Here is a 22855-nt window from a genome sequence, read left to right on the forward strand (position 1 = left end):
CGCCTGAGGACCAGAGAGAGACCCCAACACTGAACACTTTCAAAAGCATGTTTAAACCCTTACTTTTCACAACATCGACCAATGTGGTTGTTTAATTATCAAGATGTTTTGTCAGGACACCTGCTTAAAACTGTTTTATGATCATAAGGGTGGACATCTTTTTCAAACGCTGCAGGTTTTTCTCAGCTGAATGATATCTCACCTGAGTTTGCTGGCCCAACACCTACTGAGGTCACTGCTCTGCATCTGAACATATACTCTGTGTAAGGAGTCAGACCGCTCACTGTCACTTCTTCATCCTTTGGTGCTGGTTTTTGTTGCCATCCATCCTCTCCACTGACACAGTACTCTACAGAGTAGGAGGTGACGTTCTCTGCTCCAAATCTTGGTGGACAAATCTTCAGTGTCACACTGTTGTGGGTTACATCACCTGCTGTCACTGTTTCAGGCTTTGAAGGCGGCTCAAAATTCTCACTGACAGAAAAACCATCTTTATAAAGGTAAATGCTTGAACCTTTCTGTGTCTCATTTGTTAAACCTACTGTCAGGAACTTTATGTTCTTCTTCTCCTTGTTGGCCTTTGCAAAATCACTGAATAGTTTTGCTTTCTTCCTCATTGCATCTGATACTTCTTTTGAGGCGTACCATTGTTCCCTCTCTACATCATCAGTCTGTGGATCTTGAGGGTCGTCTGGTTTGGGTGTTTCTTTTAAGTAGTTTGATAAAGCTGAGAGGTACGGTTCAGCACTTCCCAATGAGGTGAAAACAAAACACACAGCATGTTCTGCGCTGAGAATTTCCCTGTTTAGATGACTTTGAGATGAGACGATCTTGGTGTTGTTCATCTTGTTGGTTAAAGACAGTAAGGTGTAGATTTCTCTCTCTTTACAGTCCATCCACTCATTCAGGCTTGTGTTGTTGAAAGGAGAAGAATGTCTCTTCTTCAGAATCCCTGCAAGCACAGCCTCCTCTTCCCCTCCTCCCCTGATTGATGGAAGTTTATTTGCCAAATTTCGTTGGAATTCCAGTTTGTACTCGGAGCAAAATTCTGCAAATGTTTTAAGTTTTTTACCAATTTGTGGGAACTGCTGTGCAGTGGTGGTTCTCATTGCATCATTGCACCTCATTTCCAGCTCAGTGAAGTCCTCCAGGACACTCTGGGATTCCTGCACTAAACTTATACTTATCTGACGGATGAGTTTAGCAGCAGATGAATCTAAATTCACAAGTGGCATCAGCCAGACCTTCATTGGTACAGCATTTTCTCCATTGGTTTCCAGCAATTGTGGCAGGCTTTGGTAGACTTGTACGGCATCCTGAAAGGATGTTGGAGTTTTCTTCAGTAAAAAGTCTCCATGGAATTTGCAGGAGAACTTCTCCAGACTTTCTTTTTCCTCATCTTTCACTTTTAGGGAACCTTTCCCGTCTATTGTGATGGTGGGGATTTTCTTGATCATCACCTTCATGTTGCCCTGAATGTCTTGATGACTTTCTTCATCAGACACCTCACGGTCAAAGACAAAGAAGGCTTGTGCCCCATAAAGGATAGCTGTGACTACATGTGTTGCTATTCCTTTATCAAAGACATACGGATGCTTCACATTACCTCTTCCAAGATGATTCATTGACAGTTCCTTCATCTTTGTGGTTGCTTGGTAGTTCAGTGTTACTCTGGCCTGATTTTTGGATGTTTTACTATCATTCAGGTATTTGGCAGATCCTCCGACCTCTATTAGTCCACTACAGAAACTTGCCTTCAGGGATGCTTTTACATTTAATGCTGAAGATTTATCTGCAATTGATTCAGATGCAACTATCTCAAAATTGTTGTAACACTGTGGTCTTTCTTGTATATCATTTTTCAGATCATTAAGGTCCCACAATGTCATGCCTGCAAAAGAAGAAGCAAAAATCAAGATCAGCTTCTTTTAATGAATGAATGAATGTTCTGCCATTTCATGTTCCATCTCTTATGGGATTATAAGACACCTTTAACAGACATACAACAGAGAATTGGTCAATGCTGATCACAAATCAGTCCATGTGATCTAATAATAAAAAGCAACAATAATTGTTCAAGCCTTACACCTTACTAATAAAAGGTTTAATTCCTGAACTCCCATGAATTCACTAAGTCAATGATTTAAAGGTCTCTTTTTCAAACAACCATCTCAGATGATGTGAGTCTCTCATATCCAGCAACTCACTTGTATCCTTTATAACACTAAACAAAAGACAAAAGATCCTCATTTTCTCTTCCTCACAGATCACACACTGGAAAAAATCAACTGTTTTCTTCCACAGCAGTGTACCGACCCATTTCAATGTTCAGAATGTTTTGGTTGTTGTCTAGTTGTGATGCATTTAGTATTTCTACATGTGAATTCTTACCAGGGATGAGTGAGTCTTTACGGCAGTCATACAGCATCCCGAGGCTGAAAGGCCGGCCGAGCGCCGCCACCTCCGTCGTCCCTGTGGCGTCGGTGTCCATTGCTCAGTGTGAACTGGAAAAAAATGGACAACAGCTTGTTAGTTCTCCCTGTTGTCTGTCATCTTGTAATGTGGCTGCAACACAGAGGTACTGCAGAATCTATAAACACTAAATAAAATAATAACCACAGACATACACTTATAGGATAAATATTCTGTGAAATATCACAGATACAGAGGATCTTAGGACTTTCTAAGATTTACAAAAATCCACAGAGATACTGTGTAATGGTAGGCTTCCTAAATGGGTCAGTAGTAACACAAGGGAAAGAAAATGGAGGGAAGCTGTTTGTTGCAGAAAACAGAGAAAATGTAATCAGCTCAATGTGTGTAAACTGAAATAAAGACCAGCTGACCGTCACGTTTTGTGTTCCTTGTGCCTTTACGTTCCTGCATTAGTGCTCATGTTGAGCAGATAAAATGTTCTGAATCTAACATCTCAAAAACTATTAAATGGATTAGTACCAAGTTTTCACTTATTCTGTGAAATATCTCAACAACTGTTGGATGGGTTGTCAAGAAATTAGTTTCACACATTCATGTTCCCCTCAGGATGAACTGTAATAACTTTGATCCTCTGACTTTTCATCTAGAGCCATCATCTGGTTAAAATTTTAATGTGTTTGATACTTTGATTTATGACCAAATACCTGCAAAACTAATGACATTTACACCAGAAGTGGTGGAGAGTAACTAAGGAACGAGGTGACATCATCAAATGTCTTGTTTTGTCCAACAAACAGTCCAAAACCCAAAGATATTCAGCATCAGTGTTTCCCCTATAGTTGTGCAGCGAGAACCCCTGCCAGGCCAAAAAATATTTTTTTAAATGCCAAAAATAATGCCAAATATTCATTCATTTGGGAATCAATAGCATTTGGGAGCCTCTGACTAGCACTGTTTCACAACGTGAGTCACTGTTAGTTCAGGTTACGTTGTATGGAACTTCAGGTCACTGTCAGCACATTCTGGTTTGAATGTCTGATTGTGTCAATAGAATCTGAACCCATCTGTGTTGTCTAGGAAAGCCTCCTCTGACCTTGGTGACCATGGCAGTGCTGATTTACCCTTTATCAGTGAGGTTTCTGCTTTCCCCAAAACATCACAGACAGCTGGAGTCTCAAAGAGAGGAGAGAATGTCTCCTTCCTGCTTAAGATTTACAGAGACCTCAAGGCCCAGGCTTGACCCAATGTAATCCAATTTGTAACCCCTAAAGATGGAAAATTCCATAACAAATGTGAGCAGAGCAGAGGAAAAGGTTAATAGTAAGACCGTATTCAGACCAAATCAGGTGGTGCAGCGTTCAGCGTCAAGCGGAGGTGTGTGAGGGTGTGGGCATGTTTATTTGTCCTCCGGAACATAACCGCTACGCTCCCTCTCTCTCTCTTTTTCTTTCGTCTGTTTTACAGTACAGACTACAGTATGTCAGTTGATAAATGCTACAGCCTGGGGGTTAGCTCTGAAGTTAGTGTCAAAAAGGGTGATTCTTTAATTGCCCCAAGCAGAATCAACCAGCAGTAGACTCTTGCTGTTATTGATGATGACAAACACTGCAAAACTCAGATCTTCAGTCACCTGATTCAATAAAATCTCTCCTCTAAAATCCATCAGAAAAGAGAACGTTGGTGGAGAAACTAACTGTCTGTCTTAAAAGGTTTCTAACTGGTACAGCAGAAAGGCTTGGCTGGCTGGATGCAGTCATGTAAACGTCTTATTTTGCTTTCTGTGCTGACTTTTTAAAACGGAGGAACAGAAACAACATGAATTAGAGACATGAAACAGTTATCTGAGATGATTAAACATTGTAGAACATTAACATTTAATAACTTACAGATCACCAAGTACTGAACATTATTCTACCAGTCAAAAGTTTGACTTCAGCTACTTGAAATCTAGTTTTTTATCATATTCTTAACATATATTTTCTCCCAAATTCCCTGTTTTCCATATTACATTTTTTGAATTCTTTGTTTTATGATTGAAACACATTTTGTCATCAGAAAGATTGTTGAATCATGTGGTGGATGAATAAAAATGTTAATAATTCAATAAGAAAGTATTCAGAATGTAATCATACATTGAATGAAATGAATATATATCAATGAATTTGTAATGATGCAACACAAACTTGCACTATTTCTTAATTTAAAAAGTGCTTCAACACACAGTCAGACATCAGCATGAAGAAGTGAAACAGATATGTGAGCACTATGATCTGAAGTAATCCTTCATATGTTTGTGAGTGATCACACTGTGCATCATAAAAAATAATAATCACAAAATAACATTAGTAAAACAGGCTCATAGTGAAGTGCTCCCTTTTTAAAACTTCATCTTCTTCTCCTTCATGGTGGCAAACCTGCCAACCACTGTCTTTGTCACTGTTTATGTCCCGCTCAGCACACAGTAAAGGGAGGTTGGATAGTTTGGCCTTATCGAACACAAGTAGCTCTTAATGAACCTCAGACAGCTGAAACTGCGTCTTGAGTTTCATTTACCACAAACATTAAAGCCATGAATATCTCATATGCTGGAGAAAGTTTTCAGCGAAGTTGGTCATACATGTTTCTGCTTGTTGAACAGGTGGTTTAATTAATTACTCTTATTGGCTTTTTACTCGCGAAGCTTTTATTGCACTTCAAGTAACAAACAACTCAAGTAAAACTTTATCTTTTACTTCACCTGTGTGTGTGTGTGTGTGTGTGTGTGTGTGTGTGTGTGTGTGTGTGTGTGTGTGTGTGTGTACAAATTGTGTATCAGAACTTTGTTTTTTCTTCTTTCCTCTCCCATTAATCATCTCACCACCCCTCAGATTTATCTGCTGACCCTTTGGAGGGGCCCCACCCCTAGGTTGGGAACCACTGGACTAAACTAGCTAACTGTATGTAAAGTAGTGTAAACTAGCTCCACCTCCAGCAGCTACAACAGTAACATGCTGCTCTAACACTGATGCTTCACTATTAATAATCTAATGATGTCATATATAATAATATATCAGTCAGAGGGACCAAACCACTACTTTTACTGCAATACTTTAACTACATCAAGCTCATAATACTTATGTACTTTTACTGCAATACTTTAACTACATCAAGCTCATAATACTTATGTACTTTTACTGCAATACTTTAACTACATCAAGCTCATAATACTTATGTACTTTTACTGCAATACTTTAACTACATCAAGCTCATAATACTTATGTACTTTTACTGCAATACTTTAACTACATCAAGCTCATAATACTTATGTACTTTTACTGCAATACTTTAACTACATCAAGCTCATAATACTTATGTACTTTTACTGTAGTAGGATGTTTCATGCAGGACTTTTACTTGTAATGGAGTATTTGTACATTGATGTATTATTACTGTTACTTCAGTACAGGATCTGAATACTTCTTCCACTGCTGTTTAGTAGTTTGATGTTCTGTTTATTTTATTAGTTATTTAGAGGCAGATGATTGCAAGCGTCTGCAGGACTTTGATCTTTGACTGAATGATGTGACACAGTTTTTATTTCTTCTGTTGCTTTTTATTTCATGTTTGTTTCTATAGTTTGATCCTCAGTGGGTTTGCTGCTCTCTTGGAAGTTGTTGCATATAGTTACATTGATTATTAATATGCATAAATTAATGTTTATGAGCTTAATTGCAAAGTTTCAGTATTTACAAGAAGAAGTAAAATAATAAGACAATTTATTATTCCCATATATGAGTGTTAATATTTGCATCTGTCTGTCCTGTCGTCCTTTATAACAAGACACCGCAAAGACAAAAGTATTAAGGACTCTACAGTGCACATGTAAAAACAAAAGAAGAAAGATAAAATACCCAAGAAACAGCATAAAACATTAAAATAACATGGAGCAGGAGCTCTTTTAGTTTAAAATGTTGAATATACTTATTACAATACTTTTGGTAGCCTGTTGAGCCTCCCAGAGTCTTAGACTGACAATATCCTGATCCATCATATTATTTCTCATTTTTATTATGCATACATTTGTTCCTAACAATATTAGAGATCTTGATGTTACAGCATGTTTATTACGAACCAACACAATGCAGAAGCCTCAGCGGTCACATACCTGCCTGTATCCTTATTGAATGGATCTAATCTGCTGTAAACTGTGCTTCATCATGCATCACTCTTTCAAATTTCTTAAATCATTTAATAAACTTTGTTATAAAACTAAGCAGCGACAAGTGTTTATAATAATTTGCAGGAGATTTTACCTGTTTGATGTTTGGTTTGAGTTTCATGCAGGTTGAAGTTGTTCTTTGTGTTTCTGCAGCTGTACAGCAACGTCCCAACAATGAAGATTCACATCATCAGTTCAGTTACAACAGCAGCAGGAAAGAGAAAGTTCTGTTGACAGCAAGAAACTCTCTTTATCTCTTAAACATCTGTAGCCATAGTGCTCACAGACAATCATAAATATCTTGATCAGAACTCATCAATAACACGAGTGCTGATCATGTTTAAGTTCTCTCCTCATTTTTCTTTCACTTTACTAAGATCATGTTGACCTGGATGAGTTTAGAGGTCCTGCAGCACTAATCTGGAAAAACAACAAAACTGAATCAGTGAACTTACAGCAGAAAGGTTTGTGATGCTCTGAAAGAGTTCTGTGGTTTCTATCTTTATTTCTCTCTGAGGGACAAAGTTCACCCGATCTTTAATCATTAAAAGAAGGAAGAAACGCCCTGATTTCTTAGAAATGGTCTGACCTTTATTACCCTGCTCAGTAATGATTAAACTAACCTTCGTCCAGTGGCGGATGAATTTAGTGACTGGTGCAAACGCTCCTTCTTGGATATAAATGTGTCTAAAACAAAGGAAATGATAAGTGACTTTAGGAAGAAACCTCCCCCTGTTCTTTCTGCTTCCTGCTCCAGTCACTCCTTGTTCAGTGAGTTCAGGTTTCTGGTCGCAGATATAATCTGTCCAGATGCAGGACCAATAGATTTAAGAACTCATTTGTCCCTGCTGCTGTTGGCCTTCTGAATAATGTTATGTAATTCTGTGTTTTTTGTGTGAATTGTTTGTGTGTTGATCGTTGAGGATGATTATATTTACTGTTGGCTGTGCAACTAATTGGCCCTCGGAGAAAGTCAAAGGAAATATTAATAATATTTAGCAGCTGATTCTCCATCTTTGCACCACTTACACATGTGAACAACTATTAAACATCGTAGCAAAAGCCTTAATGCTGTTTAAACCCACTTTCAGATTTTTTTGAAACCTTTATTCTATTTGTGAAAACTGCTACTACAACTACACTTAGACCTGTCAAATCTGGACTAGATCAACCACTTTATTTGTGAAAACAGAAAAAAAGCAGTGAAATCAACATTTTTTCTGTTTTCATGAGCAAACTAAAGGTTTCACAAATCTGAAAGTGGTTTTAAACAGTGTTAAGACTTTCTTTTACAAGTGAAAGTGGTGCAAAAACAGAGAATCAGCCGCTAAATATCATTATTTATGTTTCCCTTAACTTTCATATTCTTCTTCTCTTTCTATGGATGGTTTTGGTGACAATAGTGACACTGCCAATTAAAGCTTTATTGTATTTCTTAAATTTTATGATAAAATGGACAATTACAAAAGTACCCTTTTTTTTTAAAACTCAGCAATTCAGTGTAAAATGTTTATGGTTGCTATAACAAAATCAGATAAGGTAAACATTCAAATGATTCAATAAAAATAAAATGTGCTCTTTTAAAATTAAGACACAGTTTATGTCAGAGGTCAGCAGGTTCAACAAAGGGCCTGAGAGACAAACTCCACCCGATCTATAATCATTAACAGAAGGAGGTGCGGAGAAGAAACGGCCTGATTTCATAGAAATGATCTGACCTGTATGACGCTGAAGTAAACTTCTGATTAGGTGAAAGTCAATGGCATTGTGCCAGGGGTGTGTCCTCCTACCACTTTTATTTGTTTTGATGATTCAGTCATTGTGTCCCTGCTCAGTAATGATTAAATTAACCTTCGTCCAGTGGTGGATGAATGGTGGTGCAAATGCTCCTTCTTGGATATAAATGTGTCTAAAACAAAGGAAATGATAAGTGACTTTAGGAGGAAACCTCTCTCTGTTCTTTATGACCAGACTGTTGAAGCTGTTCAACAGTACAAGTATCAGGGGACAGTAACTTATAATAAGGTAACCTTTGAACTAAATACCAATGTTGTTTGTGCAAAGGCCCATCAACGCATTTAATGTTATCAGAAGCTCAGAAGTTTTAATGTTGACACCACCTTTAAGAGAATGTTTTATTCTTGTTTTATTGAATCTGTCCTAACTTTCTCTTTTATTTGCAGGTTTGGGTCACTTACCTTGAAAAGCAGGAAAAGGTTAGAAGGAATTGTTAGAATTTGTGGTAAAATTGCAGGTACAAATCTAAATGACCTCTCCCAAGTGAACAAAGTCAGAGCCACAAAGAAGGACCAGTCACTCCTTGTTGAGTGAGTTCAGGTTTCTGGTCGCAGATATAATCTGTCCAGATGCAGGACCAATAGATTTAAGAACTCATTTGTCCCTGCTGCTGTTGGCCTTCTGAATAACATTATGTAATTCTATGTTTTTTGTGTGAATTGTTTGTGTGTTGATTGTTGAGGATGATTATATTAACTGCTGGCTGTGCAACAAATTGGCCCTCGGAGAAAGTCAAAGGAAATATTAATAATATTTAGCAGCTGATTCTCCATCTTTGCACCACTTACACATGTAAACAGCTGTTAAACATCGTAGCAAAAGCCTTAATGCTGTTTAAACCCACTTTCAGATTTGTGAAACCTTTATTCTGTTTGTGAAAACTGAAAAAATGGTGATTTCACTGCTTTTTTCCATCCAGACCACAATAGACCAGGTCCAGATCAAAAACTACTATACTCAGACCTATCAATTCTGGACTAGATTAACCACTTCATTTGTGAAAACAGGAAAAAAAGGAGTGAAATCACCCTAAAAATTGAATTGAGACACAGTTTATGTCAGAGGTCAGCAGGTTCAACAATGGGTCAGTTTTTCTCAGCTCTGCTTACTCGGGGAGCCGATGTTGTACTGACTCAGTGAAAACATCCTAATATGTTGTTAATATGTTTTGTTTCTTTATTTCTTTTAAGTCATTCAAGAATAAAATTGGTTTATAAAACAGTTTTAAGGTTGTGTCTGAGGACATTTGTCATATTTTCCATCAGTAAGCGAGGGCTAACAGTCAGAGTAACTTATGTAAATACTCAACTGGCAAAATTGACTCATAACCATGAACACATCCTCTGTGTTACACTACGAGAATAGAAATGTAATTGATAACTTATCCACACAATAAAACGTGGGTCGCTTCATGACTTCGAAGTGCTGTTATTGACACAAATCTGTTCTGCTCAGATCCACCAAATGATGTTATTTACCTGTTATTGTTGTTTATCTGTTTAGTTTATAAGATGTTATGAGGTCATATTTATTGGGATTTACATGAGCGTTGTGTTTACATTGTTATCTGCTGTAGATTTATGAAGAGTCATGTAAAAGATCCAATGTATCTATAAAAGGGAAACTTCAGCTTTTGTTACGAGGCCAAATATTTTTCTTGGAGGGCCAGATTTGGCCCACAGGCCACTACTTGCCTACCACTGGCTTTGTGTTTTTTCTGATGCGGCTGTTCCTCACCTGTCCACCAGGTGTCCTCTCTGTGCTCCTCTACCTGGCATACCTGCTGCTCCTCTCCTCGTTGGCCCTCACTACCTACCTGCCTCGACAGGTGTACTTCATTTTGAAGCTGCAGCTCTTTCAGAGGATGCAGCCTGCAGGTGTTTCCTTCCTGCTCCTTTGCTCATTTCCACTGCCAGTGAAAGCAGAGATGTTTGTGTTCATCACGGTGGACAGATGAAGGTCCTCTGTGTGAATGTGGAAGTTCTTCACACCTCTTAACATCCTCTGAGCCTGAACGTGGTCTTAGATTATCTAACCAGTTACTTCTCTGATCCCAGGTCCAGTTTTGTGACCAGAGAGGATCAGGTTTTTACTGTCAGGACCCCCAAACTCTGGAGTTAACTTCCTGTAGAGATCAGACTGTCCACATCTGTGTCAGCATTTAAAAAACAATTACAAACCTGCTCTTTTAGGATGACATTCTTGTAATGTACCAATGTTTTGTGTGTGTGTTCTATATAGATGTATATTTATGTTTTTGTGTATCTCCACCAAAGGCCCTGATAATCTTTTTCAACTTGCCTGTTCAGCTTCTCCTCTTCACCTGGCATTCACCAGGCGAGACTACTAGTTCTTAGTTGAAGAACCAAACTGTTTATTTCTTTCTTTCTTTCTTTATTATTACAGGACATCACACCTAAATTTGACCCCTAAACATGCTCAAAAACTCATCAAGTTTTGCACACACATCAGGTCTGGTGAAAAATTTGAGAAAATGTTGAGAAATGGCTTTTGTTTTTAAAAGCAAATTGTTTTATTGGCATATAAAATTGCCCCCCATCCCTCCAATTTCATCCGGTGGGGGACAATGATATAGTTTGATGCAGTATGTTGGTTTTCCTCCTGTCCTCCCCAATTTTTTGAGTCACCAGCCGCCACTGGTGTGGGAGTTGAATGCAGCTCATTTTTGTAGGATACAGCAGAAAGGCCTATATACATACAGTACATTATATACAAGCTTTGTATGAAGTTTAGTGTTATTATCATTTATTTTACAATAATTATAGGTCTTATATGTATAATTTAGTAGTGGGGATGACCTATGAGGGGAAGGGAAAAAATTGAGTGAGGGTGACAGTTTAGTGATAAAGTGCTGCAGAAAAATACCATCAAAACTAAAATTTGTAGCTCTGTACTGCAGTTTTTCCTTTATTAGTTTGCTCACACTCTCCATTCAAATATATGAGTATTTTTCTGTGTCCAGCTGCAGTTACTTATTGTCTCTACACACCTGACAGTACATATTTCAATCAAACTTTGACCAGGTCATGTGGGTTAAAAGTCTTTACTTTTCTAAAAATAGACTTGATGAAAATTAGGAAATTAATTTGTTTTACACACAATCTCATCAAGAGTTTTCAATTTACTAATTGAAATTCAAGTGAATGGGCCCAAAACTTGCATAATTTTGATGACACAGGTGTGAGCAAGACAGACATGTCTCACCCTGCAGAAAATTCTCATCCTCACACCGTTGAGATTAGATGTTTCGCCATGGCAGAGGAAGTTGCTATAACTTTATTGTAAATGCTCCAGTCTGCACCAAACTTTACATGTTTGTAAAGTCAGACCTGTCAGCCCAGGTCTGAAAACATCTACATGCCTGTGACAGAGGCCCTTCGACTGAGCCACACCCCGATGTGCGCAAGGGTACAAGGGCCCGTTCAACGCTGCTTGCAGCTTTAATCACGTTTCTATTTCTACACCTATTCAATACACAACATGCAGCATGTAGATCAGACTCTGGAGTTGCTGGAAGGTGGATTTTAATGGAGCTAGGCTAGCAGTTTCCCCCTGCTTGCAGTGTTTGTGCTAAGCTAAGCTAAACACGTCCTGGACCTGTCTATGTACTGGACTGACATCCATCTGAAACATCTTAATCTTGAGAAAACAAGACAAAATGTTTCCTTAAGAATAGTCCATGAAAACTTCTGAAGAAAACTGACATCTCATCACTTTCAGCCTTTGCTGTGTCAAATATTTAATTTGACAATTTTATATTTTTACTTCTTTCACTGACACATTTAATTTTCTTGTCTTGACTCATTTCTATAAAACACTTCTGCAGCTTTGCTCTGCTGTTATTTTAGTGATGTAGAAATAAAGTTTAACAAGGAAGTACAACTTTTTTATGCAGCACATTTATTGCTTCACAAAACATTTAACCATCCACACATGAAGACATGCACACGTTACATGATAACAAATTATAATTAAGCTTGTTAACCACAAAGAAAACAAAGTTAATGAAATGTACAGAGGAAAAAAATATAGAAAGTCTGCTTTAAATTTATATGAACTGTTTCATCTCCTCAGTTGTGCTGTTTCCAAACTGTCAGATTAAATTTCAGGGAAATAAGTTTAAAACAATGAACAAGACATCTGGACTTTCTCTATTTAGTATAATGGTTCAGCAATAAAAACACATACAGTCTTAGTCAGTGTGAACATTGACATTTTAACAATGTAAAGTCAATATAAATGTGTCGGGGTTAGCTCAGTAGTTAATTTGCACCTGCAGTCCTGACACGACTAAAACGTGACAAACACATAAAACACTTCATACATAATAAAGCTGCAATCAGTATAAGAGGAAAAGAAAAACTGAAGAAAATGTATCACAACTCTTTGTCCTTAAACAATCTTCAACAATCAATATAAGCAAACAGGAATAAAACTGAGAGTCAATCTATAAAAACATCATTCATGAGTTCATATCATATATAGCTACATATATAGCTTCATGTACAATATATAGGTGATGCTGTCAGATTAAGAACTAGTTTCAATCATTTACAATTTAATGTTACAGAACATGTCAGAGCAAGAAGGTAATTGAACAATGATGATGATTTAGGGATTTAAATACATATTACCTGAAATACACACTATCATATTTGATTCATACATTTTCAACATGATATTCAATCCAGCAAATGTTAATCTTAGAATTTAACTAAAAAAAAAAAAAAGAAAAATTAGTAGCTTGGTAAGTCATGTGAGCTGCAGCTCAGAGGCAGCCATCTTGAATTTGGTAAATAAGGGACCTCTACTTCCTGCATTGCTCTGATGATCCACTAGAGGGCAGCTAACATGAGCCTGATTATAAACAATACGTCTTTCAGGTAATTATTGATCTTGTTGATGATATAGAGGTCTCTGAAACTCATGTATCAAATATGATACAAATGGTGTTATAGGGTTAATTATTATTTGATGATGATGATCATCATCTAATCCAAAAAAAATTGCCATTGTGTTTAAAGTAACTTTTTTGATGCCTGTCATGCAAACCAGGAACCAAACTCTTTTGGTTTCATCCTGGTTTGGCCTCAGATTCCTCTGCCTCAATAAGCATGTCAATGCACTCTTGAGAGGAGAGAGGATTTGGCTTCAATGCTATCTCTTTGTGTCTGTTTGACCAATTTTCAGAGTTGTTTATCAGTCTCTTCAACTCCACCTGCACATGATCCTTTTCAGCCCTCACCCAAAGTCTGAGTATCCTTTTCCTCTGAATCTTTTAGGTACTTCTTTCTTTTCTTTAAGCTCTTTCACTCTTTGTTCTTCTTCTACCTCCTTAGAGTCCCATCTGAACTTCTCATTAACATGTACATTCAAGTAACATTTGTTTGGACACTCAGTACAGTATCCATCTGATCCCATTACAAAACAGCGTCTTTTATCTGCATCATTGGATACTTGACAGATACAGGGATAACGACAGGAATGGTGGCACTGCTGACAATTAGTGGAGTTAAGTCCAGTACCAGAAATAACTTCTTGAACAAACTTTGTGATGGTGACCTCAAACTCAAAATTGTCATTTCTACTGATCTTTCGCCCATGCGCTTTCAGTTTTTTAGTCGTCTCTTTTATCTCCTCAAACTTGCCTACTGTAAATTTAACCTGCCTCTGCAAATTTTCAAGCAAATTGTCCAGCTGCTGTCTTTCTCTGAGGACCTCCTTTGTCATTGTCAGGCTTTTGGTGTCTATGACATTCAGAGCAACAAAAAACCTCTTCATGCTTTTTGTCCCCATGTTCCAACACATCTGATCAAAGCCTCCATCTTCATCATCTTCATCCATTCTGCAAATAATGATGAATTATTGAATTTGAAGTGAGCTGGCAGCCCGTCTTTTGTTTTAGGACATGGGACACCTGAAGCATTGATTGCCTCTAGAACAGGTGGGCATTGGCTGTCTGCGAATGTCACCAGAACCCTGATGTTTTCTGCCACATCTTTGCCAAAGATTGAAAGCACAAAATCAAACACATACTTCTGTGATGTTGTGAGTCGTGTTACTGCAGCTGGAACTACGAAACACACAGCGTCACTTTCACTGACACAGAAGAGATTATGTAGCTGCTCTGTGATATATTTGTCTTTTTCTATGTCACTTGTATCTCCAAAGCCTGGAGTGTCTACAACGGTCAGAGAGAAGGGGGTTTTAAACCTGTCTTGGTGGTTGATTTTGTACACAGTGACTTCAGAGGTCTGTCCCTCAGCTTGTGATTTGGACTGATCCTCATCAATTAATTTAAATCTGAAATTGTCCTTCCACTCTACTCCAACAACGCAGTTGATCATTCCATTGATGAGAGTGGACTTTCCTGATCCGGTCGCTCCAAAAAGCACTGTAGTGCGATTTTGCCTCTTGCTTTCTTTGCCGAAGTTGTACCTCCGGCAACCATCTATGTTCATATCTTCTTCTTTCAGAGGCAGTTTGTAAAGTGAGGGGGATCCAGAATTTATGCTTTCACTTGTACGTTTGATGATTTCTGCAAGTCGCGTAAATTTTGTTGTGCCTTTCACAGTGATGCTTTCTTTGCTTCTGCCTGCTCCACCACAGTCACATCTGATCCTGACAGCATATTCTGTCTCTGACTGAAGCCCTGAAATTATCCCCTTTTCAGCTCTTGACACCATTTGGTTCCACTGGAGATCTTCATCTTTCACCCCTTTGTCTGTTTGGGCGTATTCCATGATGTAGTTCAAAATGTGGGCATCTTGTCCAATCTCTGCAGGTTTCTCCCAGCTAACTGATATCTCATTTGAGTTTGTTTCAACTTGAGGTTCTCCAGGAGGGCTGCAAGGTAAGGTTTTAATGAGACCGCTGACTTCATCAGCTGGCCCAACACCTACTGAGGTCACTGCTCTGCATCTGAACATGTACTCTGTGTTAGGAGTCAGACCGCTCACTGTGACTTCTTCATCCTTTGGTGCTGGTTTTTGTTGCCATCCATCCTCTCCACTGACACAGTACTCTACAGAGTAGGAGCTGATGTTCTCTGCTCCAAATCTTGGTGGACAAATCTTCAGTGTCACACTGTTGTGGGTTACATCACCTGCTGTCACTGTTTCAGGTTTTGAAGGCGGCTCAAAGTTCTGAGTGACAGAAAGGACGTCTTTATAAAGGTAAATGCTTGAACCTTTCTGTGTCTCATTTGTTAAACCTACTGTCAGGAACTTTATGTTCTTCTTCTCCTTGTTGGCCTCTGCAAAATCACTGAACAGCTTTACTTTGTTCCTCATTGCATCTGATACTTCTGGTGAGGCGTACCATTGTTCCCTCTCTATGTCATAACAATGTGGAACTTGAGGGTCGCCTGGTTTGGATGTTTCTTTTAAGTAGTTTAAGGAAGCTGAGAGATACGGTTCAGCACTTCCCAATGAGGTAAAAACAAAACACACAGCATGTTCTGCACTGAGAATTTCCTCATCAAGCATATATTGAGATGGGACAATCTTGGTGTTGTTCATGATTTTTTTGAAAAATTTCAAGATGGAGATTTCCTTCTCTTTACAGTCCATCCACTCATTCAGGCTTGTGTTGTTGAAAGGAGAAGAATGTCTCTTCTTCAGGATCTCTGCAAGCACAGCCTCCTCTTCCCCTCCTCCCCTGATTGATGGAAGTTTCTTTGCCAAATTTTCTTGGAATTTCAAGCTTTAATTTTAATTTGGTGCAAAATTCTGCAAATGTTTTAAGTTTTTTACCAATCTGTGGGAACTGCTGTGCAGTGGTGGCTCTTAGTGCGTCATTAATAAAGCTGCAATCAATATAAGAGGAAAAGAAAAACTGGAGAAAATGTATCACAACTCTTTGTCCTTAATCAATCTTCAACAATCAATATAATCATACAGGCATAAAACTGAGAGTCAATCCATAAAAACATCATATCATACATATCATATATAGCTACGTATATAGCTTCATGCACAATATATATGTGATACTGTCAGATTAAGAACTAGTTTTACATTTGGTCTTCTTTCTTTTTCAGGATTTGTTGTTTCTTTTCTTCTACCGCTCTCTCTGCTATTTGGAACATTTCAGTGGTGAAGTAGCTTCTTCCATTCTGCACATTTATATTTCTAAAAGCTATAATATGTAACTATTTAGTAGAAACCTGCCAAATGTCTGGATCTTAAGTTATAAGAAAAATAAACAGAGGAAATGTTGGCAGCAGCTCAGCTAACAGCGCCTACCGGATGTTCGGTGTTCACTGAACATCATCGGAGAAACACTGATTTTTTTAGGTGAAACAGCTTTAATTAGTATTTTTACCAATTTTAATCTGCGTGTACATTTGTTTTTGGAGAGGTGGAGACCTCTGCGAGTAATTTGGCTCCCGGTAAAAACATCCTGAACGATGAACACTGGAGTAATCCTATCTCGGTGGCGCTGGTTGTTTAACAGTGAAGACAACAACTCCCATGTTCCCTTGCTACTTCACGCTGTCATCAGACTCTGTCTTTTGTTATTGTTTTCATTGAGACCCCTAGTGGCTAAAATTACATATTGTGCATTTAACTGTTCGGGCAGCTTGCTGACCTGAGAACGATCATCTGTTACTTTTCCTTTAGTTTCCTCTCCAATCCTCCTGCTCTTTGCATATTTGCTCTTCTTTGTCTTTAAGCATTTGTTGTCTCTCCTGAATTGCTCTCTGCCTCCTGGAACATTTCATTGGTGTAATGATTTCCATCCGTTCTCCTTTGTTATATTTCTGATCTTCTTGAGTAGCTCGCTGACCTGAGAATCTCCACTCAGACTCTCATCGAATACATGGTACTGGCCATTACATTTGGCCACAAGTTTCTGCAGGTATTTGGCACTCTTCAGTAAGTTCTCAGCAGTCTCATACACCGAGTATTCAAGCTCTTCATCAACAGTAAAGAGAATCATGCTGTATTTGTTGGCGTCTTCACCAAAGATTTCCTGAATCTTCTCCACCGTCTGCCGTTCTTCGTTTGTGCCTCTGCCCATTCTGTAAACAACCAGGAAGATATGAGGTCCAGGAGGAGCAATGGGAATGCACCGGACGGTGTTATAGGTGTGAAACAGGTCTGGAACTTCGATAACAGCAACTTTTTGTCCATCCACCTTACCAACAGCCTTTTCACAGTGTTCTGTCACAGCTTCCAAGGGCCATTGAGATTTAACTTGAAAGCACTGTTTTCCTAGGATGGCATTTCCTACGGTACTTTTCCCAACTCCACGTCTCCCCACCATCACAATCCTGATCTCCTTATTATCGTAGTTGACTGGGGGAGGTGTAGACCTGATTACTGAAAAAAAGGACAAACAATCAATGTTATGTTCATAAAATGGGTTTAATTAGTCACATCAGTGATGGATAACTATGGTTGGAAAGACTCGAGTTGTGTTTACACAGTTTTAAGGTACATGAGAGTTTCATCTCTTAGTTACTGGAGATTTTTAATTTTTCTTTCATCTGAATTTTTATGTACATATGTGGTTTCTTTGAGTATAGTTACAATATCTTGTAAAAATGGCCCAAACTTATTGTTTAAAGAGAATTTTAAGAATCATACTGGATTATTATGAACCATCTAGACCCTCTCAGGTGGTCTGGATCAGGTCTGCTTTCTGTTCCTAAAGTAAAAACTAAACATGGAGAAGCAGCGTTGACTTTTTAAGCTGCACATATCTGGAACAAACTCCCAGAAAACTGCAGGTCTGCTACAACTCTCAGTTCTTTTAAATCAAGGCTGAAGATTTTTCTGTTTGCCTTTTATTAAATCCTATTTGAGGCTTTTGATTAATATCTTACACTGCACTGTAACTTTTATTCTCCTGTTTTTCTGTCTTATTCTACTTCAGCTTATTTTTTCAAATTCAACACTTATTAATTGTATTTAAATTATTTTTTATATTTCCTTTTGTTACTTTTATATTCTGCCTTGCTGCCTTTTATGTTCTGTGTAAAACACTTTGAATTGTGTTGTTGAAATGTACTATACAAATAAACTTGCCTTGTGTTGCTATTTTAATATTTTTGACTTGATCTTTGATGTTGTCTGAATCATTATGGTTCTAAAGACTCATCGACACCCTTACTTATTCTGTATGTACAATGTGTGAGTTTCAGTGTGTCTGTGATTGCAGAGAGAACTGTACACACTGATGGACCTTCCTCTAGGTGTAAAACACAGTGGATTCATTTGGACATACTGTGTATTATGTGTGATCTGGAAAATGTTTGGTAGATAAAACTCACTACTAGGTCAGTGTAAATATGACTGAATTGTGATTCATAACTTCAAACTGGCTATTTTAACGTAATGATTGTTGGTTTATTGTACTGTAAGATGTTAAATGTGTGTTAAAGACATTTGTAAAAACCTGTTTTCACATTTATGTTAAAATAGCCCTGAAAATGAAACACTGATGAAGCATATTTTTATATCATGACTCAAAAAAGGAATAGATTGGATTACTTAACTCGAATCATGAAAACAATAAAAAAATCTATAACCAATGTAAGGATTGAATCAACAGGCCTCAGCTGTGACTGGATTCAATAGATTAAAGTACAAAAACCAAAAAAGCCTAAAGTCATTGGGCCTTATTTTCCTGAAATACGGTGCAGGTGCAGATCCAACACTTAATTCCTGGCGCATGCCCCATGTGGGTGTGACCAACAATTTTTTGAAACTTCCTGACCATCAGCGTTGGCACTACTCATGCACAGCCAGGATCTCCTCTTATCTCCTTTAAACGCAGCAACAGGTGAAACAGATGAGAGACAGAAAAGAGTTAATCTCTGTGAAGAACCTGATGTTCCAAAATATAAATTCATATAAATCAATCCAAAATATGCTGACAATGTTAGAATGAAAATAAAGCTGATGTGTTCTCATGTGTGTTGTCGCCTATCTTGTGCAAACAGTTAATAAAGGATAATTGATAGTTCTACTCTTCCTCTGCATATTTGAAAATCCTTGTTTGTGCTTTTAAGTAAATATAATATCCTTAATTATACAAATACAAATTTGGTTTGGAAATTTGCTGGACAAGCGCAACTTCTATCACTATTTTGTCATAATATTTAAAAGATGAATGAATGTAAAATGATTAAGATTTTGTTGAAAGCCTTTTTAAAATGTTTTCATGAACATAATTTATTTGATCACAGTATATAGGATGTTGATGCAGGGCCAACAATATCTGGATGGATGATATCATTTGTAAGAATCTTTCATAGAAATTGGGTTTTGAGTCTCATGTCAATCTGCAGTAAATCAAAAAACGTGTAGCAAACTGAAAGGGACAAAACTTAACATAAATGAAAGGTGTTTTGTGATTTTGGAGACGTCTGTATGTGTTCACCTCTGCCAAATGAAGCAACGAAAATTGCCCTGCAACTGCGGTAAGAGGTGGTCTGAGCAGGTTTTTATCACAAACGCAATTTTGTTCCAAAATGAGCAACAAAATTGCACAGCGCTGCCTAATCTTCATAAACACAGCTGTTATGTTGGTAAATGAATCAAAGGAGACAAACAAACAAACTGTTGAGCAACTTTACTGAACTCTCAGCAACAGCTGATGTACATCATCTTCTATAGTTCTAAACTGGTTCAGAACCTTCCTGCAGGACAGGCAGTTCTTTGTGTCAATTGGAGACTTTTCCTCAGACAGAGTGGTTATTACGTGGGGAGTACCCCAAGGTTCGATTCTTGGACCACTAATATTTCATCTCTATATGCTCCCACTCGCACAGGTTATACAGAAACACAAAATAAATTACCATAATTATGCCGATGATTCACAACCGTACATATCCCTGTCTCCTGATGACCTATATCCCATACATTCCCTAACTCAGTATATTGACGATACTTATCTATGGATGTCAAAGATCCTTTTGCAAATGAAAAGGATGAAAAGAAATACTCATCTTTGGTGCAAAGGTTCAAAGACAGAAAATTGCAGCTCATCTCAGATCTCTGTCTCTGGAGAGCAAAAGTGTGTGTGTATGTTTTGTATATTTTGACTGCACTGATTCTTGTATAACTGCACGAACACCTGTAAATACATGTTTATAGTCTGCACTTATACTTGTTTAATTGTGTTACGATTGTGTATCATTTTTATGTAACATACATTGTGTTGCATTACATTATATATGAAATGTGCTATATGAATAAAGTTGACTTGACTTATCACATCATAAAACAATTATTTTTTAACGGTGATTTGTAAGGGTTTAGCGATTATTGCTGACAGAAGCAGCATATTAGAAAACGCTCCTATGAGTCATTCTAGAGTGCCTGGACAATTGACCTATGTGGTTGTTTAACTATGAAGATGGTTTAGTCAGGACACCTGCTGACAGCTGTTTATGATGATAAATGTGGACATCTTGCCCAAACACTATCTCACCTGAGTTAGTTTCAACTTACATAAGGTTTTAATGGGACCACTGACTTCACCGGCTGGCCCAACACCTACTGAGGTTACTGCTCTGCATCTGAACATGTACTCTGTGTTAGGAGTCAGGCCGCTCACTGTGACTTCTTCATCCTTTGGTGCTGGTTTTTGTTGCCATCCATCCTCTCCACTGACACAGTACTCTACAGAGTAGGAGGTGATGTTCTCTGATCCAAATCTTGGTGGACAAATCTTCAGTGTCACACTGTTGTGGGTTACATCACCTGCTGTCACAGTTTCAGGCTTTGAAGGCGGCTCAAAGTTCTCACTGACAGAAAGGCCTGTTTTATAAAGGTAGATGCTTGAACCTTTCTGTGTCTCATTTGATAGACCTACTGTCAGGAACTTTATGTTCTTCTTCTCCTTGTTGGCTTTTGCAAAATCACTGAACAGCTTTACTTTGTTCCTCATTGCATCTGATACTTCTTTTGAGGCGTACCATTGTTCCTTCTCTACATCGTCAGTCTGTGGATCTTGAGGGTCATCTGGTTTGGATGCTTCATTTAAGTAGTTTAATAAAGCTGAGAGATACGGTTCAGCACTTTCCAAGGAGGTGAAAACGAAACACACAGCATGTTCTGCACTGAGGATTTCTTTGTACAGATGAGTTTGAGATGGAACGATCTTGGTGTTTTCCATCATGTTGGTGAAAGACAGTACGGTGTAGATTTCTCTTTCTTTACAGTCCATCCACTTGTTCAGGCTTGTGTTGTTGAAAGGAGAAGAATGTTTCTTCTTCAAGATCTCTGGGAGCACAGCCTCTTCTTCCCCTCCTCCCCTGATTGACGAAAGTTTCTTTGCAAAGTTTTGTTGGAATTCCATCTTGAACTTGGTGCAAGATTCTGCGAAAGTTTTAAGTTTTTCACCAATCTGTGGGAACTGCTGTGCAGTGGTGGTTCTTATTACATCATTGCACCTCATTTCCAGCTCAGTGAAATCCTCCAGGACACTCTGAGTATCCTGCACTAAACTTATACTTATCTGACGGACGAGTTTAGCAGCAGATGAATCTAAAGTCACGAGTGGCATCAGCCAGACCTTCATTGGTACAGCATTTTCTCCATTGGTTCCCAGCAATTGTGGCAGGCTTTGGTAGACTTGTACAGCATCCTGAAAGGATGTCGGCATTTTTTTCAGTAAAAAGTCTCCATGGAATTTGCAGGAGAACTTCTCCACCTTTTCAATGTCCTTGTCATCCATTTTTAGGGAACCTTCCCCCTCTATCGTGATGGTGGGGATTTTCTTGATCATCACCTTCATGTTGCCCTGAATGTCTTGATGACTTTCTTCATTGGACACCTCACGGTCAAAGACAAAGAAGGCTTGTGCCCCATAAAGGATAGCTGTCACTACATGTGTTGCTATTCCTTTATCAAAGACATACTGATGCTTCACATTGTCTCTTCCAAGATGATTCATTGACAGTTGCTTAATCTTTGTGGTTGCTTGGTACTTCAGTGTTATTCTGGCCTGATTTTTGGATGTTTTACTATCATTCAGGTATTTGGCAGATCCTCCAACCTCTACCAGTCCACTAAAGAAACTTGCCTTCAGGGATGCTTCAACATTTAATGCTGAAGATTTATCTGCAATTGATTCAGAAGCAACTATGTCAAAATTGTTATAGCGCTGTGGTCTTTCTCGTATATCATTTTTCAGGTCATCATCGTCCCAAAATGTCATGCCTGCAAAAGAAGAAGCAAAAATCAAGATCAACTTCCTTTAATGATTGAATGAATGTTCTGCCATTTCATGTCCAATCCCTTATGGGATCATAAGACACTTTTAACAGACGTACAACAGAGAACTGGTCACTGCTGATCACAGATCAGTCCAGGTGATCTAATAATAAAAAGAAAAAATAATTGTTCGAGCCTTACACCTTACTAATAAAAGGTTTTATTCCTGAAC

The 22855-nt window shown here is 38.1% G+C and overlaps 3 protein-coding genes across 7 annotated transcripts in view; all 3 read right to left on the reverse strand.

Annotated features, from left to right (window-relative positions):
• Positions 1–22855, reverse strand: part of LOC137194766 (verrucotoxin subunit beta-like) — a 107514-nt gene that overhangs the window by 79870 nt on the left and 4789 nt on the right. The window lies entirely within an intron of this gene.
• The window catches only part of LOC137194759 (verrucotoxin subunit beta-like), a 102274-nt gene that overhangs the window by 63940 nt on the left and 15479 nt on the right, over positions 1–22855 (reverse strand).
• LOC137194764 (stonustoxin subunit alpha-like) overlaps positions 1–22855 on the reverse strand; it is an 89900-nt gene that overhangs the window by 62294 nt on the left and 4751 nt on the right. For 2 of the 6 annotated variants that reach the window (XM_067606901.1, XM_067606900.1), the window contains exon 3: positions 20917–22629. In XM_067606901.1, coding sequence (XP_067463002.1) covers positions 20917–22629 — 1713 coding nt within the window. Of the gene's footprint in view, positions 1–202; positions 1892–2391; positions 2505–6728; positions 7102–12529; positions 17779–20916; positions 22630–22855 lie in introns of those variants that run through there. The other 4 variants (XM_067606902.1, XM_067606904.1, XR_010931017.1 and 1 more) reach the window with 4 other exon arrangements.

Source organism: Thunnus thynnus, chromosome 12 (genome assembly GCF_963924715.1).
Source record: "Thunnus thynnus chromosome 12, fThuThy2.1, whole genome shotgun sequence".
Classification (NCBI taxonomy): Eukaryota; Metazoa; Chordata; class Actinopteri; order Scombriformes; family Scombridae; genus Thunnus; species Thunnus thynnus.